Source organism: Trametes versicolor (assembly GCF_000271585.1).
Source record: "Trametes versicolor FP-101664 SS1 unplaced genomic scaffold TRAVEscaffold_1, whole genome shotgun sequence".
Lineage (NCBI taxonomy): Eukaryota > Fungi > Basidiomycota > Agaricomycetes > Polyporales > Polyporaceae > Trametes > Trametes versicolor.
In genome coordinates this window covers 203,469-229,967 of record NW_007360321.1, presented here as the reverse complement: position 1 = coordinate 229,967, position 26,499 = coordinate 203,469, and the positions used below count along the sequence as shown (strand labels likewise).

The 26,499-nt window shown below is 59.7% G+C and overlaps 7 protein-coding genes across 7 annotated transcripts; 3 read left to right on the top strand and 4 right to left on the bottom strand.

Annotated features, from left to right (window-relative positions):
* Positions 1-2,523: 2,523 nt before the first annotated feature.
* On the top strand, positions 2,524-4,256 carry TRAVEDRAFT_41178 (uncharacterized protein; the record flags this gene model as incomplete). Its single annotated transcript, XM_008033855.1, has 2 exons — positions 2,524-2,769; positions 2,823-4,256. The coding sequence occupies 2 exons, from the start codon at positions 2,524-2,526 to the stop codon at positions 4,254-4,256; spliced, it is 1,680 nt and encodes a 559-aa protein (XP_008032046.1).
* Positions 4,257-4,967: 711 nt separating this feature from the next.
* TRAVEDRAFT_32685 (SNF2 family DNA-dependent ATPase) lies at positions 4,968-9,251 on the bottom strand (the record flags this gene model as incomplete). Its single annotated transcript, XM_008033738.1, has 16 exons — positions 4,968-5,090; positions 5,151-5,652; positions 5,707-5,824; positions 5,883-5,988; positions 6,042-6,108; positions 6,164-6,478; positions 6,529-6,598; positions 6,653-7,003; positions 7,055-7,324; positions 7,376-7,465; positions 7,518-8,133; positions 8,186-8,283; positions 8,338-8,458; positions 8,516-8,590; positions 8,650-8,724; positions 9,156-9,251. The coding sequence occupies 16 exons, from the start codon at positions 9,249-9,251 to the stop codon at positions 4,968-4,970; spliced, it is 3,093 nt and encodes a 1,030-aa protein (XP_008031929.1).
* A 775-nt stretch (positions 9,252-10,026) lies between these two features.
* Positions 10,027-12,674, bottom strand: TRAVEDRAFT_67759 (uncharacterized protein; the record flags this gene model as incomplete). Its single annotated transcript, XM_008034332.1, has 3 exons — positions 10,027-12,240; positions 12,294-12,470; positions 12,531-12,674. 3 exons carry the CDS (start codon positions 12,672-12,674, stop codon positions 10,213-10,215), a joined length of 2,349 nt encoding a protein of 782 aa, XP_008032523.1. The 3' UTR covers positions 10,027-10,212.
* An 853-nt stretch (positions 12,675-13,527) lies between these two features.
* TRAVEDRAFT_110902 (uncharacterized protein) lies at positions 13,528-14,881 on the top strand (the record flags this gene model as incomplete). The annotated part of the gene is made up of 5 exons (XM_008034331.1): positions 13,528-14,078; positions 14,173-14,195; positions 14,297-14,522; positions 14,586-14,703; positions 14,759-14,881. 5 exons carry the CDS (start codon positions 13,528-13,530, stop codon positions 14,879-14,881), a joined length of 1,041 nt encoding a protein of 346 aa, XP_008032522.1.
* A 314-nt stretch (positions 14,882-15,195) lies between these two features.
* Positions 15,196-18,407, bottom strand: TRAVEDRAFT_16051 (uncharacterized protein; the record flags this gene model as incomplete). Its single annotated transcript, XM_008033521.1, has 9 exons — positions 15,196-15,282; positions 15,325-16,078; positions 16,141-16,350; positions 16,409-16,975; positions 17,018-17,155; positions 17,198-17,320; positions 17,346-17,741; positions 17,879-18,047; positions 18,335-18,407. 9 exons carry the CDS (start codon positions 18,405-18,407, stop codon positions 15,196-15,198), a joined length of 2,517 nt encoding a protein of 838 aa, XP_008031712.1.
* Positions 18,408-19,677: 1,270 nt separating this feature from the next.
* On the bottom strand, positions 19,678-23,164 carry TRAVEDRAFT_25201 (G-alpha-domain-containing protein). The gene is made up of 10 exons (XM_008033585.1): positions 22,807-23,164; positions 22,110-22,203; positions 21,318-22,043; positions 21,184-21,236; positions 20,949-21,104; positions 20,822-20,877; positions 20,568-20,763; positions 20,450-20,515; positions 20,332-20,385; positions 19,678-20,268 (listed from the first exon to the last, which is right to left on the bottom strand). Exons 1-10 carry the CDS (start codon positions 23,072-23,074, stop codon positions 20,219-20,221), a joined length of 1,719 nt encoding a protein of 572 aa, XP_008031776.1. The 5' UTR covers positions 23,075-23,164; the 3' UTR covers positions 19,678-20,218.
* A 1,297-nt stretch (positions 23,165-24,461) lies between these two features.
* TRAVEDRAFT_41173 (uncharacterized protein) lies at positions 24,462-25,202 on the top strand (the record flags this gene model as incomplete). The annotated part of the gene is made up of 1 exon (XM_008033854.1): positions 24,462-25,202. The coding sequence occupies one exon, from the start codon at positions 24,462-24,464 to the stop codon at positions 25,200-25,202; it is 741 nt and encodes a 246-aa protein (XP_008032045.1).
* Between the last annotated feature and the right edge of the window lie 1,297 nt (positions 25,203-26,499).

Here is a 26,499-nt window from a genome sequence, read left to right as displayed (position 1 = left end):
CATCTCATTCTAAGCTCCTCATCCCAAGTCGCCGGTCTTGGCAGTGTATTGGACATGTACATAGATATGTATCATTAGGTCGCAAACCGTGGGCAGTGTTGTTCTAATGTCTGAAATTGCGCTTCATAAATTAACACTCGAAGCTGCAATCAATCATATAGAGTGGACCAAGACAGAACTCGGAAGGAGAGGCGCAACATTAGCGCTCATTTACGTCGTTCGGCGTCTTATCCTGGCGTCAAGTTCGCTGCGGGGACGCTGCTCCGTGTCTGGTTTCCACCACCACGACCAGAACCTCGGTATCCGGGTGCAGGCTTCTGCGCACACGCTGTAGACCACCGGCTACGCTAAGTGCGATGTTTTTAGACGTGAGAGTCCGTCGCAGCGGGATTGGTTCAATAGTCCCCTGACCAAGGTCTGGTTCGCGGCCATAAGCCAGACGGATGTTCAATTGGTGAGTACTTGGACCGTTCAATTTGTCCGATAATGGACGCGCTGAAAAGAAGTGTAGAAGGTTGCACCAGAAGAGGCATGGACCTTGTGCGGAGAGCCTATATGCGGAGAGATGTTCCCGTGAAGTCTGGGCCCACAGCTATCAGCGTCTTGGTCGTATTGCTTCGACTCTGTGCTTCCCTGTCACTGCTTTTGCTACCCCGAAATGTCAGGTGGAGATCTATTGACTGGGAACGCCCGCTCAAGGAGTATGCATCGTACATGTTCTCTTCTTCGTCTCTCGCGAACCCACGGAGTACGTGTGTTTCAGTATTTCGAGGTTGCGTGGCAGCTGATTCTATCTCCTTACAGCTGTCGAAGCGAAGACTCAAGCAGAATGATATCAATGGTCTCAGGATGTAAAATCCACATAGCGCTACGAAGAAGCATGCGGAAGGCGTTTAATAGAAGTTTGTTCGTGGCTCATCATGTGGTGCAACTCATCGCCGCAGCAACGTCGACTCTGCTACGGTAAGTCCTGCGTTGGTTTTCGTTAAGGCAGCGAGATACCTCGCTCACAAAAAAACAGAGTACACAGGCAACTTTCTCGGACCGCTGAGCCCTTCTGCGAAACAAGCACATGTCATGTGTGGTCCTTCAAGGACATGTAGACACTGCTGCGGCATGCGCGACGGGAACATCTTCACTGCATCCCGAGATCTGCCAAAGACCGTATCTCGAGGCCGAACAACCTTCCGCGAATTGCTGACATGCTGTACCCACTTCTCAGGACCCTGGCTTACGCCAGCCTCCGCTCTTCATCGGAACTTAACACTAAGCATCCCACAGATTCTCGACGCGCATCTGACGTGCCGTCTTCCGTGCTGGCGCGAGCCCACCCTCGTGTTACGTTCGGAGCGATCTACACGTTCTCCGCTTCGATATTTCCCGCTGCGCACAGTGCGATAGGAGGTGCTGCGAAGAACGGCGCATGTTTGCGTGCACCTCCTGCCAAATGCGGCTCTGCTCGCCTTCTCTTCTTTGTCGCAGGGTCTGGGCGGCGGTCCGGACGCTGAAGCGGTTGCAAAGGTCAGTGAAATGAAGTTCTTGAAGCTGCGGGCCGTGGTTAACGGTCTCCTCGTAGGTTTGCTCGGGACGTCGTGTTCGATTAAGCCCGGTCGCACAGTGCGTATCCTCGGTTTCAGCTGCTCGGGCACATCCTTGTATTCCGTATATCTCGGTCAGACCGAGTGTACGCCGAGGTTTCCGGTGAGCGCAGCGTCTAATTCGACAGATTCGGCAAGCAAGATGCAGCTCCCGGCTAAGTGGATGGTCTCCAATTCATGCACGCAATTGATTGCCCTGTTCCAGCGTGGTTGGCTCGTTCCATATCTACTAGGGTACCCCGCCCTGGTCGCGTGTATTGGGACCCCGCGGCGTCGGAATCGCCAAGTTGATCTGGACACCAACGAACGCGGGTTCGTGTCATGACCGTCCTGCAACGTTGGGCTCGAATTTGCTAACCAAATATCCCCCTTAGCCACCGATAGGGTCGGCAAAGGCATACACACCAGCCGTGCGAGTCCCGTGGAAGAGACGGTCCTCAGATTGATGTGGCGCATCTGCCCAAAACAGCATTCTCCGTTGTGGATCGGACGTTGACATCATCCTCGCCGTTCTGCCGAGACGGACATCGCCCGTGCGCCCCCGCGAAGACGACCACGGCTTCTGGTATTTGAACGGGCACCAGGCTCCGCTTCATTTCGCGCGCCATATGTAGTTCGTCTCGCCTGCTGTCTCACGGCCCACGGACGGGGAGGGCGTGCGGTAGCGAGCCTCTTGTCGCCATCTTGTCCTTCCAACACACACCGGCCGGTGTTCGCGGACAGGGCTGGTCGCCGCTCGGGATACGCGAGGCGTCCCGCTGCCAACCATAAATCCCGACTGCCCGTCGGCGGCTAGTTTCATCCGCCCACATTTCCGGCAGGTATTTGTTTCTCCCCTTGGTTGCGATCGGTGCGTGCCTTATACACCCCCTGTTCAGCGTCGAGCTCACAGACGAACAGCTCTCGCAGTGCTTCCACCACCAGCATGCATCTATGCCTCTACTCCCCCGACGTCCTGAGGAATATTTGCGAGCAAGCGTACGAAGGCGGATATGATCCGGATTGTAGGGCGACGGTGGCGGCGCTCGGTGCGACTTGCCGTGCCATCCACCGTGTGGCAGTCAAGGTCCTGTGGAGCAGGCTGTTCAGCTTGCGTGCCCTGGTCAAGTGCATGCCTGCGGAGCTGTGGGCGGAGGACGTCCCAGACGACCTTGATCTCAAGGGCACCATCGTAAGAGGATTTCCCTTGACGGCGTTTGTTCGTAGTTGGCTGATCGTCCGCAGTCCCTTACCCGCCCTCCAGATCCCTCAGAGTGGGATCGCTTCCTGGCCAACGCATCGCTCGTCACGTCGTTCAAAAGATTCGGGCTGGTCCCCGACCTGGATGAGGACACGTACCGCACGCTCTGCCTTTACCGACCGGTGACCTCTCTCCTGCCGAATCTGCGGGAGCTCATATGGGAGGAGCCAGACGCGGACGTCTTCGAGTACGGCTACCAATTTCTTGGGCCCAAACTTACGACGCTACACCTAGGTCAGCCCCCAAGTGACAGCCTGATCCTTCCTATCCTTCGGTCGTTGCACATCAAATGCCCGCTCCTCGCTCACCTATCGGTCCAATGCCGGTCGAGTATGGGGCCCGTGGAAAGGGTCGTCTCCCACTCGGTCACAAACCTCCACCACCTGGAGACGGTGGACATGGCGCTTCCTCTTTTCGACGATGCACTGCTCCACCTGGCTGCGCTCCCAGGGCTGTCTGTGGCGAAGGTCCACCTCCCGCGAGCGGCCGAAGTCCACGACCGCCTTCTCGCCACGACATCTCCCATCTTTCCTTCGATTACTTCCCTTCATATCTCCGCGGTCCGCCTCGAACCGTCGGTGCCACATCTCATCCGTCTGATCACCTCCGAACAACTCTCGGAAGTACGCCTTTCCACCGCTCATGATCCCCCGGCTGCGGCCGTACGCGATTATCTGGCTGCCCTCAGCGCATGTCCAAGCATGAACTTTCTATCCGCCGTTACGATTTCCTCCCCACTTCCCTCCAGCATACCCCTCATGATGTCTTTGAACGCCCTTCCCCCTCTGGACCGCCCAGAATTCATACTGGACGCCTCCGTCTTTGATCCGCTCTTCGTCTGCTCCGAGCTAACGGAGCTCGAAGTGAGCTCCTTCCTGCTCCAGCCGGATGACGAACTCCTCCGTCTGCTGGCCAACGCCTTTCCAAGGTTGCAGTCGTTACGCCTATCGCCCCCGTACAACGCGGGTAGCGTATCGGAGACAACCCTGGCGGGCTTGCTGCCTTTGCTCAGACACTGTCCCGACCTCACCCACCTCGCCGTGCCCCTCGACGCCACGCGCCCCCCACCCGAGGACACCGAATATCTTCCTTTGGGTTCCGCAGAGTCGCAGCTCGTGGCCCTGGACGTCGGGGACTCGCCCATCGCGGCCCCGGACGAGGTGGCTGCGTTCCTCTCCGCGCATTGCACGCACCCGGCCTTCGGTATCCACGCTGCGGGCCTCCACGATGGCGACCACGACCCGGAGCACACGCGTCTGCGCGGAGTGCATAGCGCGATGTGGGACCAGGCCTCGCGGCTTGTCCGGCTGTTCGTCCGGGTGCGAAACCAGGAGCGGACGCGCCGATCTGTATACTACGACTCGGACTACGACGATGGGCCGGTTGAACTGCCGCCATTACAGCTCCAGCTCTCCTGAGCTATTTGTGCGTATACATCGCGTCCACCTGCCTGTGCTGTGTGGCTCATCGAGGTTCAGGACTTGTAGACTGCTTTGTATCGTCATCTGTCACCGATGTATCCCTCCTGTCATGCTACAATGTGCAGTTCCCCGGACCACTCGCGTCGTACTCGTGGTACTATTCGGCGTGATTGATGGGCTTACCGCTCCATCTTATCCGACTCTGTATTGCGCCTCTGGGTAGGTAATAACATGTATACTGTACCCGCCAGACGTTAGGCGAAGCGATGGACCCCTAGGCTAGGGGTTAGACGAGCGTCTAAACCCGAAAAGGAAGGTCATATACTATATAAGGCTGGTCACCTGCCATATATGGTAATCGACCAAGGCCTCGGGGACAGGGGACATCGCCTAACGTCTGGCGGGTACAGTACGTTGTGCTGGAGCTCGGACGGGCGAACTTGCTGACACAAAACCCAGATTTAGGGTTCAGATTCGCCACGCGACATGTGGTCGCGACTCGCACAAACCTCGGGGAACATATTCCCTAGGTTGGCATTATACATGAGCCGAGCAGGAACTGAAGTGCGGGATACAGAACGCAGATAGATTATAGCGGGGATGCACATACCGCTCCATACATATGCTATCGATTCTAAGTGTACAGACAAAACGCGAGGGCTGGATATGTGAAAGCAAAGACGACGACAATATGGAAAAGGAGACTCCTCAGGTCTTCCGACGCTTGGTTTGCCGCTTCGAGGATGCGGCCGCGGTAGTGGTGCTCGTAGGTGTCGAAGATCGCGAGGCCTTGTCTTTCTCAACCTCCTGTATCGCTTCGATACCACGCTTCTGCAATCCGTCGTCAATACCAGCATCCAACAACAGAGGCACACTCGGAACGCGACGCACCTTGCCCTTCGTGCCCTTCGTCTTCACCTCCTCGGCCTGCCGGCCCTCCTGCTCCTTCTCAATCATGCCGAGCAGCGTGTTGCACCGCCGCTGCAGCTCCTGCGGGCTGCGGCTCTTGAAGAACCAGTCGAAGCGGAAGACGGGGAACTCGAGAATGTCCTTCTTGATGCGCTCGTACACGTCCTCCATCTGCATCCCGTAGTAGTTCAGCCGGCAGAGCAGGTACCGGTCTTCCTCCTCCGAGTACACTTTGCCCTTCGTCGTAGGGTAGTTGAGCTCGAGCTCCTGCATCGGGTATCGCACGGACGCGATCTTTTTCGAGAGGAGCGCCTCGAGGTTGGACCGCTTGTTGCGCTTCGCCTCGCCCTCCTCGATGCGGGCCTTGATACGCGGGTACTCGGAGAGCTCCTTCCACTTCTTCTTGAAGACGGGGTAGTAGTCCGCGACCTCTGCTGCGGTCTTGTCCTGGATCTCAGACGCCAGCAGCTCATAGTCATCCGTCCTGAGACAGGGTCAGTAAGATACAATAAGTCGAAGGCTCGGATGTAGGGCTCACCAGCCGTAGGTCTCGAGAGCGCGGACGAATTGCTGGAAGTCTCGCCTGCTCCAGTCCTCGAAGCCCTGGGCGATCAGCTCCTCCTTCTCCTGTTGCTGGTCCTCCGTAAGGGGCTCGGCTGCAGTGTCATCCTCAGTAAACACAGTTTGTACTTGGATAGTACAGGGCACACGTACCGTTGTCGATGACCTCCTGGGCCTGCTTCCGCTCCTCCTCGAGAGTCTCAGGAGTGTCTTCGGGACCTGCGGGCTCTCGAATGGTCGCAGGAATCTCGTTCAACCGCTGTGGCATAGTTAGTTTTGCGTAGCCATGTAGTGTAGGGCTGACCCGATTACCTTGTGCGCCGCGAGCTCCTGTTCTTGCAACTCTGCAAGCCTCGGTGGGAAGAACTGGAAGTCCTGCCTATACGATCGTCAATATATTGTACCCTCTCATAGACACTCTCCATTAGACTCACATCTGAATCTGCTTCGGCGCGCGGGGGATCTTAGGCGCCTTCTCCGTCTTCGACGGGCCCGCGCGCATGGTCTCCTTGAAGTAGCTGTCGACTGAGTAGTTGAGCTTGCGCTCGCGCTTCGAGAGCGAGAGCGGGTTGAACTGCAGCGCCTTGCGCTGCCCGCGGAAGTCCTCGCCCTCCCACTGCTGCACGGACGCCTCTGACTTGAAGTTGCTCAAATCCTCGAACGTGAGGCCCTCGTACTTGCTGTTTAAGATCTGAGTGCGCTCCTCGCCGCGGTGGATGATTGCGTCAATGTCGTCGTTCACCATAAGGCTGCGCGAACGGTTAACGTGCCATGGAGCGGCGATGGATGTGCAACTTACTCGGTGTCTGCGTTTACGATGTGTTCGGCGCCGTGAGCGATCATCTCTAGCAGTTCCTCCTTGTTCGCGGCTATATAATGCGTATTGAGTCGCTGCGCACTGGGAGTCAGTGATTTGAACGCACCTTTCGTAGCCTGCGTGCGGCCCTGCTGAATGACGAGCTGGTCCAGCCTCAACTTTTGCGCTGCGCGCTCGAGCATGCGCTCTTCGACACTACCCTCCGTGATGAAACGGAAGACGTAGACCTGCTTCGTCTGACCGATTCGATGAGCGCGGTCCATAGCTTGGAGATCGGCTTGCGGGTTCCAGTCACTGTCGTAGAGCACGACGATGTCTGCAGTCGTCAAATTGATACCGAGACCGCCGGCACGCGTCGTGAGCAGGAATATGAACTTCTCGCTGTCAGGCTTGTTGTACTCGTCGATGGCCACGATACGGTCCTCGTGAGCAGTGCTACCGTCGATACGGCAGTACTCTACACAGATTGTCAGTACACGCTCGTATCTGAAGAAAAATGTGGACGTACTGTATTGCCGGAAGAGGCAGTAGTCCTCGAGGATGTCAAGCATACGACTCATTTGGCTGAAGATGAGGACACGGGAGCCCTTCGCCTTCATGTTTTGCAGCAGCTTGTCGAGGATGACCATTTTCCCGGAGTTGTCGACGAGGTGCTCGTCGGTGGTGTAGGGCGGCCCAGGCTCCGCGCCGTCGAACAGGTAGGGATGGCAAGTGACCTTGCGCAGCTGCATGACAATGTTCATGAGCCGCGTCTTGCCCTCCTTCTTGCCGGTCAAGCCTAAAGGCACTGCGTCAGTCTCGTGTCCGGGTTATGCCATAGCATACCGACCGTTCACTGCGTCAATATCCTTCTCGAGGACCGAACGGTACCATTTCCGTTGCATCTCGGTGAGACCGACGTAAATGTTGATCTCCTTCTCTGTGATTTTGTTATCAGAGCCAAGTCCTCGCTCTTGTGGATAGAGACCTACTGGGTAGAAGGTTCTTCTCCACATCACTCTTGACACGACGGAGCAGGAACGGCCGGAGAATCTTGTGTAGCGCCTCGACAACCTTCTTGCTCTTCTCATCGTCGCCGTCCCCCTGCGCGTCATCCTTGTGCAGGAAGCTCTCCAAGTCCTCGTAGTCCGAGAAGATCTCGGGGCAGATGAAGTTCAGCAGCGCGAACAGCTCCTTCATGTTGTTCTGCAGCGGCGTGCCCGTGATGAGCAGCCGCCCGCGCGACAGGAACGAGCGCACGATCTTGGACAGGATCGAGTCGACGTTCTTAATGCGGTGCGCCTCGTCGATGACGATGTACTCGAACGAGAACTTCTTCAGCGCGCTCTGCTCGATCAGACATTGCTCGTACGTCGTGATGAGCACGTCGAAGTCCTGCGGGATCAGGCGTGTCGCAATGATCTCCGCGCGCTCCTCCTTGCTGCCGGTCAGGAGCACCGTGCTCACGTCCGGTGTCCAGTGCTCGAATTCTCGTGACCAGTTCTGGAGCGTCGACTTGGGGACGACGACGAGATGAGGGCCGGAGGTGTCACGGTAGTGCTTGAGGTAGGAAAGGAAAGAAATGGTCTGCAGTGTCTTGCCGAGGCCCTGCGGAACAACGCATCAGTACCGCATCGTACTGCAGTGAGATAGTATCTACCATCTCGTCTGCAAGGATACCGTTGAGACCGTTATGGTGTAGAGAGACCATCCAGTTAAGACCCTGTAGTTGGTATGGTCGCATGGTGCCGTTGATGACTGTTGAATGGTCAGCCCTACTTCCCTAACGTTCAGGTTGCGTACAATACGTACAGCTCGGTGACTCCTCGAAAACATATGGTTGGTCGGCGCCGTCTGCGGCGAGCTCGCCGTCCTTCAAGAGTTCCTCATCCTCCTCTTTCTCCGACTTGCGATGACGCGCTCCCTTCTCTTTCTCTCTGCACAGCAACGTGAGCAAATGGGTACCACGTGACACGGGTAACACTTACACGGTCTTTTTCCGCCCGCGACCCTTCGGTTTCGGCTGGGCATCGAGCATGGCGGCATATTCGGGATCCCGCGCTTTCTACAGAGTGCGAGACACGGTCATGGTTTAGCCAAACACAAACGTAGCAGAACGCGTACCTTGATGTCTACGAAGTGCTTGAACAGCTCCGTCTGACCAAGGAGATAGGAATAGCGCTTGACGGCATCTGAGATCTGTTGAGGTGTCAGCGCTCCCGGTCACTAGATACGGGTTCAAGACAAAGGCGACATCTGAGTTCAGCGGTAACAGGGTCGGAGGCCAAGCAGCATAGTAAGCATTGAGACGGCGAAGTGAGGACCGGGGCCGTCAGAGACAGTTGCTTCGCAAGAGGTGGCTAAGATCCCCAGGCCTATGGTTGGATGTTGGAGATTGATATAGTGGGCGGATGTCTTCGGGAGGGTGGTCCTAGTCTAAGCCATAGCGATATCCGCATGCCACAACCCCGAAACGCGACTACTCATTAGGTCCAGCAAATTGTCCAGCAGCCGAGGAAGACAGCGACGTGGCAGGAAAGTCCTCCTCGTTCGTCGCGTGTCACACAATGAGACGGCCAGCGTGCTTGCTTCTTGCGGGGACGGAGGGTATGGGGACAGAGCGAACTCACCTTAGCCTTGTCCATCTCCTGTCGCTTCGCCTGCAGTTGGCCCTCTTCCGCCTTGCGCTTCTGCTTCTTCTTTTGTCGCTCTTCTGAGGCCTGCATTTTCGCCATCTTTGCGGGTGATGAGGGGGCCTCTCCGCCGTCCTGAGGGTATAGCCGTCAGCAACTGCCGGGAAGAAGTACACGCACGCCGCGCAGAGCAACGCGACGCGTCCCACGCGCCGTGGAGCAGGGGGACAAGGATATATTGGTGGCTATATGGCTTGGGACGCGATCGGGTTCCGTTTGCACGCGCGCCGCAGGCATGCGGAGGTGTGCGTGCATGCAAGGAGGTGCTGCTCACCTTCTCGCCCTCGCTGTTCAGCTCGTCCACCTCCATCTCCTCCTCTTCCGCAGCGGCCTCGTCATATTCGCTCTCGCCACCTTCGCTTTCCTGTAAGAAACCTTTGTAAGTATGAGGGGAATATAATCAAAGGACTGCACATACCTGGCGCGAAACGATGTTACTAGGCACGATGTCACTCAGCACATCATCCTCAGCAGGGACTTCTAGATGCTATAGTTCAGGCGTCAGTGGCCGCAAGGGGTGCGGAGGAAGGGAGAGCACGCACCGAGCTCATGTTTGCAGAGAGGGAAGGTGGTGGTACAGGACAGAACAGAGACCGCTCTGCCCGAGACGCGCCACTGGCTAAACCAGTCGCCGTTTGGGGAAGGTGTAACAGTCACGTGTAAGCGTCACATCCTACCAAACTCCCAGCGCGTGGCAGCCACTTTGGCTGGAATTATTTTTGTTCTGGGCACAAGATGCCTGCGCATCGCGGTGAGTCTCGCGCCATATGCACCACATGTTGTTCTAAGGAGGAGGAAAAAACGCTGTAATACATATTTCACATCCAGATCATCGTAGGAATACAGTACTAGAAGGTACAACATGGCTGAGAACGATAGGTAAAAATAACGTGGGTAGCGTAGGTCGGCATAGTGTCGTAAGATCGTCAGTCCATATCCAGTCATACCGCGCACAGCTCCAGGCAAGCGCGGCCGTCTAAGTATCTCCTCACTCCTATGCTAGCCGAGAAGAACGCCTCCTCGTCAGCTCCTTGTCTGTCCCAGAGCCGCCTGAAGCCTTCGCGGGAGCGGCTGAGGCCTTTGATGGGGCTCCTGGGGCACTCGCAGGATCGGCCGCGGCCCACAAAAGAACGCCCGAGGTCTTCGAGGGAGCGGAGGAAACCCTCTGCCTCTGAGCCGAAGGTGGCCGAGCCGGAGCACCTTTCTTCTGCTCGTCCTTCCCGCCCGGCTTCCCGCTCGACTTCGGCCCTTGCTTCGGCCCCGACACCTTCCTTGTCGGTCCGCCTTTCACATTCCCGCTCGTGTTCTTCCCACCCCCACTAGAGACCGGAGGCTTGGGCTTGGGCTTCGACTGGGATTGCTCGGGCTTCGGCTTCGACCTCGGTTTCTCTGGCTGCGATTGGGGTTGCTTCGGCTGCGACTGAGTTTGCTTCGGTTGCGGCCTCGGCTGCTCGGGCGCGACAGCCCAGTCCGGATTCTCCTCGGTGTGCACGCGCACGCGCTGCGGCTTGTCCGGCAGAGGTCCGACGTACACGTCTGCGGGATCGTCCAGGTCGGACGCATGAATTGGTGCAGGCGCCACGGGGGCGTGAGTCGGCGCAGGAGCCACGGGAACATGGGTTGGTGCAGGAACCCGGCCGACGGCAACGTCGAGGAGTGGGACCGGACATGCTGCAACGTCCAGAAGTGTAAGACATAGAGTGCGCTCGATCTCGGGACAGTCGGCGACTGGGGGCGAGACAGTCGCAGTGGGGTTTGTGTCGAGGGGCGGGGCCGGTTCGATGATTACAGAGGGGACCTCGTAGGCGACGGGAGGTAGGAGGATCGGCGGCGGGACCTCGCAGGGAACGGGTAGTCGGATGACATCCAGCGTTTCTGTCCCAGCACATTCGCGATATGTGAGCACACTGACGGAACCATCGCGAACAAGGGTGAACTCCGCTTTCTGCTGCGCCACCTCCGGTGCGCCCAAGAGACCATCATGTGCGGTCACAGTCTCAGGTTGGGGGACGCGTTCCTGTTCCACCTCGCAGTCCTCACGTTCGACGGTCGTCCAATCAAGTTCATGTTCGACGTCCGAGACCGATATGACCTGCTCCCCTTGCGGCTCAACCTCTCCGACGAGAAGCGCAGATTCCATGATGCGGTCGTCGACACCAACGGGATCGCTCCCAGCCAATATATCGACCGCTTCCGCTGCAACAGTAATTGACTCTTCGCAGGGCTGCTCCAGGACTTGAATGGATACGGTGGCAACGTCCTCGCAAGGACTAGGAATATCCTCTTCGACCGTGATTACTTCAGCAGTGCTTTCCGCGAGCACAAGGTCACTCGAATGCGCATCTGACCCAGCAGTGTCCCGAGTGTGAATGTCCGCGGCCGGATCGTCGCTCTGAACGGCTGCAAGAGATTCCTCTTGAACCTCTTCGGCGATATCATCGGGACGCAAATCGACACAATGTGTGGCAGTAGCAAGAACGGCGACAGAAGCGGCAGAGGGTTGTAGAGAGTCGTCGCCAGCTTCAAGACCAGCGGTGACAGGGAGCGCAGGGAGCAGTAGGAAGCTAAGAGAGGCATCGAACGCAATGTCGATTGCTTGCTCCGCACCGACGGACGCACTTGCCAGACCACCTGCGTTAGGCTGCTCGCTTCCGAGAATGTCGGCTTCATCAGAGATATCAGCGACAGGAGTGAGGTCTGGGATGGGGAGGGACTCGACGTCATGCTCGGTGCTCTCCGCCTGGTCGACTTGACTTTCCGGAGCTTCGTGCTCCGTTCGTGGGCTTTGGGCCTGCTCGACTGGATAATGGCAGTTTACATCAGCGAGGGTAGGTCTAGCGTCGTCCACGAATTCTTCCGGCGAGGTAATCTCAGTGGGCACCTCTACGATGTCATCTTCTGGAATGCGTGGACCTTCGCCATCTAGTGTGACAGTCGGTGCGCCATCATGGGAGTCAACCTGCGAAGCTCCATCGGAGGTGCTTGCGCCGTCCTCAGAAGAATCCAAGTCCGCCGAAGGTGCCTTTGGAAACCACGTGAACATACGCGTACACGAGATCATATAAACTTACGTACCGATGTAGAGGATATCTTGGTGATGCCCTCCATTTCCGGTTGAAGTGACGTCGCATCCGAGGAGTAGGAGTTAACAGTTTGAACGGACGATCGTAGAACCTCCTTCGTAGAACGAAGAAGGGGGCTAGAGAGGGAGGCTATAGTCCTGTATAGCTCCAGGGAAAGCGTAACAACATACTAGAGTGGCGTGCAGCTTGATTAGATGCATGATGTAGGTTATCGAGCTGCGGGACGTACATAGGTCATGAACGAGATCAAAATCGCGAGAGAAACGCCGAGATACACCCTCCCAGCATCGAGCGAGTTCGGAGTGAACGCCTCTGTGACATCCAAGGGTAGCGCAGGGAGGTCAATGTACTGGATATGTTTGAAGCCGTACATGGCGGCGTCAGGGTGCATGCTCCGGGGGAGCACGAGGAAGAGGAGTGGGGTGAGGCGAGATGAGATCAACGTGGTGACACCGTGGGGGATGGGAGAAGAGAAGATGAAGATGGGGGCTGAAGGGTATCGCAAGAAGAGGGTATCTGGAGAAGAAGAGACTTTGGCGGACAAGCGCAGTGGCCCTGGTAGTCAGCGCAGCGACCGAACCGTTCAAAGCTCAACGAGTCCAAGGTCCCTCCACACTCAGATCGCCTTTCTTGTGTCCTTGGCGCCCGTCGGGATCTGCCGACGGTCCCGGACCGCTCTTCCGGGATATATACCGGCTCCGCTAAACTTTGCAGCAACCGTGGTTGTCCGTCTTCCTCTCGCTCGGAATCGCAAGCCTCAACTGATTCAGTCTACGGCCTGTGTTACCAAGTTGATACCGTTGATTGCGCTCTCCAAGAAGCTAAGTTGCCGACTCACACAGAGCCAGGGGAAATCGGCCAGGTACGGGGCAATTGCGAGCTTAAGTATTCATCGAAGTCTTCCGTTCGTATTTCTAGTGCTCTAAGAGCCTTCCTTCTTCCCATAAGAAGGTGCAGCTGCAGAAATGAGCACCTCTCGGGAGATCCACACTGCAAGGATTGGCTTCCAGAGGGTTGTATGTTGCGGTGTCATGCGGGGTAGCGGTGGTCGATCGTGCCTGCCCGATCGTCTGAATCTCCTCCGCACGCTGCGGGTGCGTATAGCGACGCCACCGACGTCAACGCGCTCATGGAGACACGAACCGTCGTTCAGGCTTTCTTCTCCTGCTCGCTCATACTCGTCTCATGTGGCGGACACGGTAGCTTTCTGACATACCTCTGCCACCATGGCAGACTCTGCGCTCCTCTTCGTCTGGCACCTGCTGCTCTACGTCCTTTCTGCTTTCTTGTCATACCTCCTGAACTACCCGATCAATGGACAACATCTCCGAATCGGACGTCTCTCCCTGGCCGCTGCTTATGACATATCTTACGAAGGAACGCTATACGACAAAGCCTACTCGTTCAAATACACAACAGCCTCTATCTCCTGGCGATTCTTCTTCCCGCGCTCCGACAACCCGCGCTGGCTTACCATCACCGCGCGCGACATCCTCTATACCTCCTCCAGCGGCGACATATCCACCACGACGCTCGAAACCGTCCTCTGGTTCTTCCCCTTCCTCTTCCGTTTCACTGCTGGTCCATGGGCGAACGTGAGTGTCGACGGCCTACGCATCCGCGTGCAGAAGAGCACAGCGACACCGTACTGGATCCAAGTCATGCGCGAGACCCTTGTCAGCACGTTCCTCACGGGCGAGTTCCTCCGCGCGGACGTCTTCCGCACCACCGTCCGCTTCGCCGGCCTCTCCGAGCACCCAGACGACAAACCAGCCGCGTACACCGACCCCAACATCGCGCCTTTGGACCCGCGCTCCTCCACAGAAACAGAGAAGGAGAGCGGAGATAGAAGCGATGACGATGCGGCAGAGGACAATGACGACGAACCCTGCGGGTGCTGCGCGCCCGGAAGCGCCGCCAAGTCCAACGGCATCTCGACATACGCGCACCAGGAGGAGGCGGACGCGTTCGCGCGCGCGGACGAGAACAAGACAGGCCCGCTGCGCCCGCAAGATGAAGACGAAGTGCGCTTTGGGGCGCTCGCGCGGCGGGTGCACATCAACGACACGCAAGGCCGGATATGCACGTTTGGGAGCATCGACGCGCAGCTGCGGAGGAACTGGGCAGCGGACCGGGGGAGCTTCGCGATGGTCGCGGAGGAGTGCCGCTGGGTGCGAGTGCATTTTCCGTTCGAGTGCGTCGCCGCGCGAGGGTGGTATGCGTAAGTCCTTCTACTCATTAGAATTTGCTAGCAGTCCACGCTGACGGCTGAGCGGATTTACAGGCAAATGCTCACATCGCTGCTGCACTTCCCGATCGACCTTGTTCGCACGTTTAACGACCCGAGCAGCAGCATAAACCTATACGTCTCGCGCCTCGACGTCACCTTTGACTCTTTCCGGGTGAGTCCCAGTGCAGCTCGACGCATTGCGATCCCGCTCATCGCGTTTCCCCCAGATCCGCGACGCGGAACTCGTACGCCAGGCCTTCGTGCTCGCCCGCGAAAAAACTATCACGAGCAACATAGCTTGGAACGATGTTTTCTTCGACGCGCTTGCGGACGCGCTGTCGCTCCGCTGACCCGATGTTTACGACCCTCATGCAGTGCTACGATACACGCTATGCAGCTCCTGGAGCTCGGACCACCCCGTGCTAGACGGTCGCACATCGCTATATCTTTATTGAGACTGCATAGATATACCATCGGACTTTAAGAAGGATGTATTGTAGCTTGCCACGAATTGTAGCGTCGTCGTACAGTCCTATCCACAGCTTCTTCTGCTTGGTTGTAGATTTTGTCCACGAACGGTATCCACCGCATGGGTCCCATGCCCGCACGATGCATTGATAAAGCCCGAGAGATAAAGAAAATAACGACCTATCAACCAGAAGAACTAGCAGGGTCCAGAGCTATGTACCGCGACAGTGTCCGAGTAGCACTCCTCCTTCACATCGCCTCCCCAGGCTGTTAAACCCACCAACTGTCAGCACTTCCCGACACATCGTACAGATTAACTACGCACCTGGACGTTCGACATCGTCGACACCGTCATCACCGACAGCCTCTCCTGCCCATGCGGCGCCAACAGCTCCGGGTCCGCAAACGGATTCACCGCGCCCTCCACCCCACGCACACTCCCCGGGCTCACGGGCTCCGCAGGCGTCTTCAGCGACTCCTCCGCCGCGGCCGCGTGCGCGCCCATCGTCGGGTCCGCGAACGGGTCCACCGCCGCGCCCATCATCATCGCCTCCGCGCTCAGGCTCGAGTGGCCCCCGCCGCGCACGACGCTCGCCACCGAGCTCACCATCGTCTCGCGCATGCGCGGCTCGTTCCTTCGACTCCCCACAACCTCTGTGCCTGCCGTGGCCTCGACGTCCGCGTCCGCGTCTGCGGAGAAGCCGGAGTGCTCGGTCGGGACGGGGCTGATGGGCATCCCGCCGCCGCTCCCTGTCGACGTCGAGATCATGCTCGGGAACAGCTCGCCGCGGCCCGCGGTCAGGCCCGAGCCGCCGCCGACGTACGACATCTCCGGGAGCGTCGGCGCGCGCGCCGAGGAGTTTGTGTTTATCGGGGCGGGGGCGCGGCGCGGGGAGTCGGGGAGGATCGAGGGTGAGCGCGGAACGTAGGACTGGTACGAGATGCCGCCGCCCATGAAGGGGCGGTTGGCGCGGCGGCGCGCGCGGAGGCGGAGTGCGAGGAAGGCGAGGAGCGCGAGGAAGGCGAGGCCGCCGATGAGCCCGCCGACGATCGCGCCTGTTTGGGCGGACGAGGAGCCCCTGTTTTAGGGGTGTATGAGCGAAGTGCGGGTGAAAGTATGTGAGAGATGGGAGATGCGTACGAAGAGGACGATGCGGCGGTGACGCTGGTCGGCGCGGGCAGGAGCGTCGAGGTGACGAGTCTCGTGCTTGTGGAGAGCTGGAACGACGTCGACGTGAGCCCGTTCGAGACGATCGTCACGGGTATCGTGAACGTCGCTGCGCTCGTTGAGGTGGTCACTACCGGAGTCGTGGGAGCATTGTCAGCTGCCTTTTGCCCTACCGGGCGAGTACTATAAGGAGTTGGATGAGTATACTGACGATGTGGACATGTAGAGGGAGAGGACGTACATGACGGCCGTCGGCGCCGACGACGAAGCCGCACCGTTATTACCATCGTCTACAGAGGTAGCAGAAGCGGTGGGCTGGGCGTCGGCGCTCTGTGAGTCGGTCGCGGCACCGCTACTCGCGGTGGCGGTCGCGCCCCCCTTCGCGTCTGTTGCAGTCGCAGTAGCTGCAGCAGTGTCTGTGTTGCCAGCGCCGCCGTTGCCGGTCCCTGCAGCAGCCGTGGTGTTGCCAAAGCCCGCGCTGTTACCTGCAGCAGGGTCCGTGCCGTTGCCTGCAGTCGCGTTGTTTCCGCTCCCAGTCGTGCCTTGGTCTGCGGCCGAGCTTGTGGGGATGGCTTGGTTGGCCGTGGGGGATACGCCGGCTGCCGAGGTTGTCGGGGCAGCTGCCGCTCTGCTCGAAGCATCCTGAGCGCCTGTCTTGCTTCCAGCTGTGGGAGTCGCAGCTTGAGAGTCCGACTTGGCAGTCTTGGTGGCGTTGCTATCTGCAGCAGTCGAAGGCGTGTCGGAAGGCGCACCGGCAGCAGAAGAGACGGGGGCGGGATCCGGCTGTGCGCTAGTTCGAGACGTGCCGCTGTTAAGGTGAGTTGCAGCGTATACTCCAGCGAGTACTCACGTTATAGGAACCGCAGACAGCCCAGAGCTAGACGCTGTTGCCGCTGCACCTCCACTCCCACTGGCGCTCCCACTGGCAGCCGCAGAGCCTGTCGTAGTCGGAATGGGATCCGGCTGCGCGCTAGTTTGGATTATGCCGCTGTTAAAGTGAGTTACAGAGTGTATTCAGGCAGGTGCTCACGTTATAGGAACTGCAGTTAACCCAGTGCTGGATGGCGTTGCCACTGCACCCCCACTACCACTGGCAGCCGCGGACCCGCCGGCAGATGACGTTGGTACGGCCGCCGAAGTCGATGGTTCGTCACTAGCAGATGGGATCGCGGATGGACTAGCTGCTGCCGAGGATGAGCTGGAAGGCCCAGCCGCGCTGGTCGTCGGGACCTGCGATGTCGACTCTGAAGTAGACGTTGGCTGTGGCGAGCTGCTGGGCGTGCTCGTCGCGTCCGTAGGTATCGCCGCCGAAGTCACTTGCAGTCCCGTTGGTGACAGACCCGTAGGCGTAGGCGTGCTTTCCGTCGCAGCCGCAGATGAAGGGTCCACCACCACTGTTACGGCGGTGGGAATCGAGAGCCCTCCAGGAGAAGAGACAGAAGCAGAAGCAGAAGACGGAGTCGCCGCCACTGACGTTACCGGGATCGAGGTCGGTACCGCTGAAGAAGACAAAGTCGAGGGTATCGGTGCGGAAGGCGAAGACGCATCGCTGCTGCTCGCGCTTGTGGTCGGTACTGCCGAAGTCGCAGAAGATGCCGCCGCCGAAGATGATGCCGCCGAAGATGACGCCGACAAAGAGGTAGCGGCATCAGAGGTCGTGGGTATAGCGGAGGTCGAAGGAACGGCAGAAGTTGTGGACGGTAGCACGGACGTAACGGCCTCGCTTGACTGGGGGGAAGACGCCGCTTCCGAGGTTGAAAGGACGGTGGCTGAGCTCTCTGAGACAGCGGTCGTGAGAGCAGGGGATGAGGAACTTGCAGCAGAAGATGAAGACGTCACAGACGATGAAGCAGCAGGGCTAGCCTGCGCTGTAGATAACCCTGTGTGGAGGAAGGAAAGTCTTGTTGAGCAATGTGCTATATGGAGTTGGTACTGCAGTCTCGCCACCGGCGCTGCCATTCTTCCAACAAACAAAGTCTGCCGTATGACAAGCAACCACAAACGGCACACCTTAACGATATCCGCGCCTTATACACCGCACCGCTGAGGTGCAAATCCCTGCTAGCTGGCGACGAGACTACAACTGTGGCTGAGAACACAAACGAAACGCTTGGCAATCTGTCAGCTTTCCGCAATTATGATCTCACAAAGAAAAGGTAGCACTCACCACCTGACGAGCTACCAACCGAAGAAAGGGCATCCGCACGCTTCAACGCGGGATCCCGGATTAAAGGAGCCATAAGAGAAGAGAAGAAAGAAAGAGCGAGGCACGATGCTGACGGTCAGGGAGCAAAGTGCATGACGAGCGGGGGGCACAGTTCAGGCTGATACATATCAGGGCGGATTCGACGCCCGGACGCGGAAGGGTGCGAACACGGGGCTGATGGTCGCTGGGACGGTCGTTGCACATAGTGATGCCTTCCGTGCGGAAGTGTTCACCAGAGTTGGAAATGCACCGGTTTTGCGTTTTGACTGATGCGTTCACGAATTCGACGAGTCGACAGTATGCATATACGCTACTTTGCAGAGAACAGAGTCCAACGCGCACCTATACGGAGTGGTGTATGGACGAGCGGTACGTGACGCGATCGTGAAACGACGGCAGGGAACTGCGCAACTGGCAGTTGCTGTCCGGACACGTCTGGAGTCTGGACATCCAGGGGTCCGCCGGCCTTTGCCAGCCAATCGGAGAGGTTCCGCAGCCTCCGAAACTCAGATCCCGCTCTGCGACCATTTAGATTAGATAGGCGCTCATGCATCAAAGTCCGTCATACTACTGAACGCTTCGGCTACTAAAATTCGGGAGGTTGTGTATGAGCCCCGATAAGTGTATAGGTCCTCGAATGCCGGTCTCTCCAAGCCAGCGGATATTAATCGTTAGCTGATTTCATCGCGAAATCGTCAAATTGTGCAGAGCTGAACCCACCAGCGTACAGACCAGTGCAGCAGTGCTTGATGAATGCGCACCTCCACTGATCCCCGCCATCACTCGCCCGACGCCCGCCCGTCAGCGTACGGGCTGTACGATCTCCTCTATCCAACCCCGCAAAACCACCGTGGCTGCACTAACGCATCCCCCCACCGTGCGCACACGCCATTGCACGCGCCTCCTTCTTACGTGTGCACGCACCCCGAAGCTGATTCCGTCCCATGCACGCTGCACGCTGCATCAAAGTCACGGTGCATCACTGGTCTCAGGCGTGCGGAACAGTCCGCCGTACCTGTGCAGTGTGTGGTGTGCTTACATATCCCAAGGGTGCGGCCCGACTGCCAATCGCAGCGTGCCGTTCACGCGGCGAGGCGCGGTGGGCAGCGTGCTTGGGCTGCCGGGCAAGCTGCCACCCGCGGGCGCCCAGAAGCACCCACAACGCACGGCGCGCGGCGCGATCAGGGCCCTCCGCGGGGTCCTCGTCCCGAGGCCGCCTGAGGCACCGAGGCGGGCTATTATCGTGAGTGCGGCGTGTGGGTTAGCTCAGGCTGTTATCTTGCTCGAATGTGATATGAGCGGAAGAGTTTATAAACACGAGGAAGGCGATTGCAGATTATGGGAGCGTACACTATGCAACACATGTCGGAACCGGCAGGCAGTCGTATCTCGAATCCGAAGGCAGCCAAACGACTAAACGAAGAACGATGCAAACAGTCCAGACGAAGCGACTCAGCTAAAAAGACAGCCTTTGGATGGTGGAGGGAGGCAAGGAGGGCGCGGGCGACGCGGCGCGTACGTATGCGTATGCGTATGCCTGCCGCGGCGGGTACTATTCCAGGATATAGAGTACAGATTGAGGTTCCGGCGTGCACAAGAGTCCGGCGCACGGCATAGGCCTACACGCGCGCGCGTCCACGGGTATGGGCGTAAGTTCATGTGCGTGCGTGCGGGGTCGACGAGCAGGATGTCGAAGCGCGTATAGTTCGCGATGCGATCAGTCGAACACCCTCGGAGGCATGGAAGGCGAAGGCGCACGCACATGATGGCGTGCACGGCGCAGCGGTGCGGCTGGCTGGCGGGACGCCGAAGATAGAGACAGGGGAGGGCCCGCGGGATCTCGCATCACATCAGCGAGGATGACTTTAGGTTCGCTGTCAGGATGCTGTCGCGGACTGGGGGCGGGCGCTGGACGTCAGACGCGAGCGGGCGGAGCGCGGGTGGGGCGGGAGACGCACCTCTTGAGATTATGGTATGTGTCCTCCGGGTATCGGTGACGGATGTCAAGTGGACTGGGGGACGTGCGGTCAGATTGCGTGGTTCGCGATGTAGAGGGGAAATGCGGTGTGGACGTACTATAAATTTCTCTGTCCTTGTTCGGGGTCAACTTCTGGTGTATTATGCTAAATCGGTTGTGGAACCCTGCACCTCGGGTCAGTCTCGCCTGGATGGGGTCAAACGGACGAGCACTTACAATGTGTAATCGTCGCGAAATCGTTTGGGTGGTCGTACGTCAGGTAGTGCTGTAGCCGCACGCCGTCCTCCAGCTTCTTCTTGAGCAGGTCGATTTTGTTCAGGAAGAGCACGATGTTGACGTGCGCGAGGAGCTTGTTCTCGACCACCGACTTCCACAGCTGGAACGAGTCCTCCAGGCGGTTCACCGACGGGTCCTGTGCGCCAGCCCGTCGCTCTCAGAGCACCCATCCCTATGTACACTCCGGGACGTACCTCGGCGAGCATCTGGTCGAACGCGCTAATGGGCGCCAGGAAGATAATTGCGTTCACTGCAAGGCACGACACAATCCGTAAGTACCGCTGCGCGAAGATGCTCGCCCGGTAACTAAAGAACACCTACCGTCGTCAAAATACGGCGCCCACGCCTGCCGCTGATTCCGCGCGCCGCCGACGTCGTAGATCTTCCACTCCACGCCGCGCCACTCGCTGTCCTTCGCCAGCGAGAAGGTGTGCTCGACGACGCCCGTCGTCTTCAGCCGCGCTTTCAGCACGTCGTCTGCGGCCGGCGAGCGGGGTCAGCCGCTGCTCGTATGCGGAATACACGTACCCTGCGGGGGAAGCGGGGAGAGACTGACCGTCTGTGGGGAAGTACATCTTCGCCGTTACTCGGGTGATCTCTTCGAGAAAACTGCACGGCGCCGCCGATCAGTCCGGAGTTCACGACGCTCAAGAGCCCGCACGCCCGGCGGGGGATGGTGAAATCACTTACAACCCGCTGCTCTCCTCCAGCCGTATTTGTTTCTCCTCTAATCGGCGCCGGACGCGCGGGTCGCGCCAGAGCTCCTTCATCGTCTCCGCGCTGCGGTTGAGCGTGTGCACCGGGTCGTTCGGGTCCTCCCACCAGCCCTTGACCTCGCCCGAGAGCGGCGTCTTCTGGCTCTGCACTTTTCCGAGGTTCGTGAAGTGCCGCCGCCAGCTCGAGCCCGTGCGCACAGCGAGCTCGTCCGTTGGGTTGCTCATGAACGACGGTGTGGGCGACGTCGGCGAGAGCTGCGACGAGAGCGGGTGGCCGTGGGACGAGGAGGAGAACGAGGAGTAGCCGTAGGAGGACGACGAGGTGGACGGGCTCGTGGAGAGCGGTGGGGGAGGCGGGATGGTGATGCGGGGCGCTGGCCGCCCGGCGTGGAAGGAGGTCGTGGAGTGGGCGTGGTGCAGGTTGCGGGGAGCTTCCGGGAAAGATGAGCTGGCGGGGAGGTGCGTGGCTTCCTGTTCGGCGTTGTCCTCAGGGTCGGAGAGAACGGTGATCAGGCGCTGTTCGAGGTCCATGAGCGGTGCGAGTCGGTGGCGGTAGTACTCGTAGTTCGGCTGTGAGCCCGCGAGCGAGGAGGATGGCCGTTCGGGGCCGCTGATAATGATAGAGGCCGGCTCAGAGGAGTCGCCATAGTCGTCGTCATCGAGGCCGTTGTTTTCCTCCGGCGCGATCGCCTCGAGGATCCTGTACGGGCGCAAAGAAAGCCAGTAAGCACAAGCTAGGACTAATGGCAGACGTAAATGAGCGCACCTGCGGACAGAGCGGACGAGGTTGAGGTAGATAACAAAGCGCCACGCCAGTCGCTCCTGGCGGAACTCAGCAGGTGTGTGCAAGAGTTGGAATTCTGAAGAGAGGATAAGAGGTGAGCGGGTTGCCAGCAGAACACGGCGCAGCGTGGGGTGGTATCGGCGGTGCCAGGCGGAGAAAGGACCCGATAGTTGGTCAGGGGGCGGTGAGCTAATGATATTCAGACGCATATATCCACACTGCCGCATACAGTTCGAAGCTCAGGTAATCCCGCGGGCTTCCTTGGAGCATAACACGGGCGCAGCTTCTCACAGAGAGCGCACGGGCCAGGTGCAGCGGCCCCGACGCGCGGTCTCGCTTGTGGGCCCACCGACCGTCCCACTCCGATCGGGGTCGGGCGCTTAGCAATCGTACCGATGGATCGCGGAGCAAGAAAGGACGATCATAGTTTCTAGCTGTGTACGTGACAGGTGAGAAGGAGAAACGGCCGGGTTGGACAGGACGACGCGATGCTGGGGTGGTGGGAGCCCACTCACCTCAGTTCCGCGTAAACCTTGTACGGGTGGTCCGAGCGTCCTCGGAGGGACTTTGCATGACACACGGGATGCAATATAATGCCAGATTGCAGCAGCAGACAGCTTTCCGTGGGACGCGCCGATACCGCCTCAGGCCGGGGCGTATAACACCGAGCGGGACTCACGTTTCAAGGTCGTGCTCTTCCCGCTCTCGCTCTGGCCGAGCAGGAGGACCTTGACGGTCTTCTTCCGGCGGCGGTTCTTGTCGTCGTGTCTGAGCATGCGGTCGATATTGTCGCTGCGCTTCTTCGCTTCCTCCTCTCGCTTGAGGCGTGCCTCGCGCTGCTCTGGCGTCTCATCCTCTGGGGGCTGGAGGAGAGCCCTGAAGGGGTCCGAGGAGGCACGTTGGCGGGAGGTGGACGGGGGCGGCTGGGCTTGAGGGCGCGGCGCCATCGCGCGATGAGCTGTGGGGGACGGGAGAGAGGGGCGTGCGGGGAGGCTGAGGGACGAAGGAAGAGTGGCGGAAGAGGCAAGCGGTATGTGACAGACGAGCGCTCGCTAGCGGAAAAAGTCGAGTGTGAGAAGAGGGAGAGCAGGAATTCTGGAAGACGGCGAGTGGAAGGGGGCAAGGAACGCACGCGTGTGGCTTGGGAAACAGTGCACGAGCGCGTCCGTCTGTCCTCGCCGCCCTCGCCTCCTCCCACTCCCCCGCGCGCGCACGCGACGGACGATGCTGATCCGGCGCGAGGGCCTAAACGCTCGCTATCAGTCCTCCCCCGACCGCGCCGCACGACTCCGGCAGCCTCGCACAGCTCTCGCCCATCGCCCTCCGTCTCCGAGTCCGACCTCGACGCGATCTGCATCGGCGCGTCTCTTGGCTGTCTCGCCTCAGACGCGCGTCATCGCGTCCTCCTCCTGACGCCGACGTCGCTCCCGCCCATGGCTGATCTGCACTCTCTCGCCGCCCGGCTTCCGGTCTGGACGCGTGCTCCTCTGAATCCTGCTAAACCGTCGCCTGAGGCGGCCGTGCAGCAGAACAGCCCTCTCTGGCCGATAGCAGCCTTCTAGAACGCACATGGCGGGGGCATGACTTGGAACGCGCCGCCCGACATACGGTTCGCAGTTCCACCGAGCGTTCTTCCCTCGCGCCCCCCGTATGTAAGCGTCCGGGACCAGTCCTTCCCTCATCCGGCCAAAATGTATTGCATTACGGGGGCCCTTCTCTCGGCGCCGTACCCGTCCAAACCCACTGCCCTAGTCCTCCTCGCCGCGAAATCCGGTCGCATCTCATCCCGGGACTCCTGCGCCCGCCGACGCGCGTGGCCCCTCCTCTGCGCGTCAAGCTCTATCGCGATGTCGACGTAAGTCCCGGACTGTATCTCATGCCTCTCCCCCAGCCTATAGTGCGTCCCAGGCACCCTCTCGCACGTCACCGCCGCACGTACAATGGCAGCATCTGATTCCAGCGACGCCTTCTGCCCGGCGCCCTGGCCGCGTTCAATACAGTGCGTGTCCCTGTCCAGTCAGGTCCTCGCATCGTCCCGAGCCCAGCCGCGCAGAATCTTCCGATGTGCGGGGTCTGTAGGTGCATTATGCCCCCGGTACGCGGATTTCCATAGCAACTGGGCCATTTCCCGGCGCCAGGGACGAGCGATAGGTCCCGAGCAGGTGCCGTCAGTGCAGACCTTCGACGGAGAAGGACCTCTCTGTTTGGACGACTGGCAGGGATGTGCCCCGGCTCCCACGCCGAACGAGCACACCAGAGCGGGAGATCCGAGTCTGTCACGCCGCCGTGTCCAACAAAAGACGACGCTGAAGGTTCAGAAGCATCCGTGTGCGCATGGCCAGCTCTGCCGCAACACGCCGCGGACCCCTCACCGCGGACATCGCGCGGGCTCAGAACGGCAGCCGCGCCTTCCAGCTCCATCGATATCCCAGCGGCCGCAAACGTGCGCCCGCCCATGTACTTCCGCTGGAAACCCAGCGCGTCCGCTCTCTTCGTGCATCCTGCGAGGCACACGCAGTTCAACCTACACACGTACGTCGAGTACGTGTGTGGCGCACGCTCGCCGTCCGCAGCCCGCGCACATCGCCCGGCGAGAATACGTACATGGGCATCTGCACCGACGCGCCGACCAATCTAGTCACCGGTGGCGGCGCCCAAATTGGAATATCACCCAAGTACGGTGCGTCGCGCATCATCGACTCCCTCCTCTCCGTCCTCACACGGCAGCGTTCGCGCATCGAGCCGCAGAACGCGAGCGAAGTCGGGTGCCCTGCGCGCCGCAGCACATGGGCGCGCGGGCACGTTCTGGCTGGCTTCGCGCACGCGTACGTCACAGTCGGCGGTCGCGCCGGGCGGCTTCCCGCGCCCGTCGCGCCGCGCTCATCTGACCACCCGCGCCGCGCGCCCTCTTTCCATTTCGCCCTTTCTCGCGAGTCGGCTCGCGCGTCGCGTACCGGCACACGTCCGGCGGGCGCGCCCATCCCGCGCCCGTCGGCGAGTGGCACCACGCAGTCTTCGCACTCCTCCGGGCGGTCGTCGGCTACAGCCGGCTTCGTACACGCCGAGCGGCCATGAAATTCTGCGTCAACTTCTGCCCGTTGGCCTCGACGAGACCACTCTATGCCAAGGAAGACTAGGCGTAGAACGTCATAACCAACCTACGATGGAGCGCGGAGAAGGTGAGAGCGGAAGCACAAGCAGTCTATACCGCGCCCCAGCCAGAGCTAGCTGATGTCCGAGTTCGCGCCCTACGTGGGGCCGCAGGTCTAATCCTGGCCGCAGCCAGCCTTCGCGGGGCTCGCACATCCGCCGCACGCGCACAGGCCCCCGCACAAGTCGCGCGCGAAGCCCGATATTGAGCGGACTCGGTGCGCGAAGGCTGATGGCACCCTCCGCTCGCCTCGGAAAGCGTATCTGGGGCGGGCCGTGCGATCGGATGGCTCGCGCGACCCGCGCGCACACTGTAACGCTCCGTGCTCGGTGGGCGGGGGCGCGGCGGGGTGAGTTCAGTCGACGGGCTGTCTGTCGAGCAGGCCTCTCTGTGGCCCCCAGCCTGCGGGTGTAGAGTGTATACATACGCACGACTGCTGCTTGGACCATCAAAGAGACGCGTCCGGCGACGGGCGGCCCTGGCGTCCAGCTGCACTTCTGCGGTACCTCCGATCTGATGATGCGGTGGCTGTTCGGTCCTGTACCTTGCGGCTTTCATTACTTCGTTCCCCACCACACTCGCTGACGATGCACGCATGACCCACAGATCGTTGCGCACAAGGCCGCAAGCAGCACATACGGCGATATTCCCAGCTGCACGTCACCCGCCGCCGTGTGTGCGAGCCATCGAGGCCTGACGTCTTCGCGTGCGGGTGCAATGAACCTACGACAGAGCCCGGGTGGGCATCTCCCGCGAAAGACCCCCCTCCCGTCCGGGGGAGCCCGGCTGCCGAATGCCCTCAGCACCGAGTGAGTGCGGCGCCTCCGCTCCCCGTCTGCGGACCGGCGCCGTCATGCAGCAGCTGCAGTCACATCTGATGCAGCAGGCCCGGGTCTCGAGCTTGTCCTACAGCACGCAGCGGGCGCGTTCCTGGCCCGGCCAGCAGGAATGCGGCACCTGGCAGCACTGTATGGGCGCACTAGTGGCCGGTTACGGGGCTTCGAGAGCATCTGACCCACTGGGAGACAATCCTCCGCCGGAGTCCGCCAGACTGTGATGGCAGACTCACGTGAGCGATAATCAGGGAGATAACAGGAGGCACCTACCTTTTGAGGCAGGTAAGTCGAGATAAACCCGTAATCAAGCGCCCTCCTACCGGGCGCTACTGAACTCATTATGGGCGGTGGAAATGCAAGTAAATAATAATCAGAAAGATTCTGC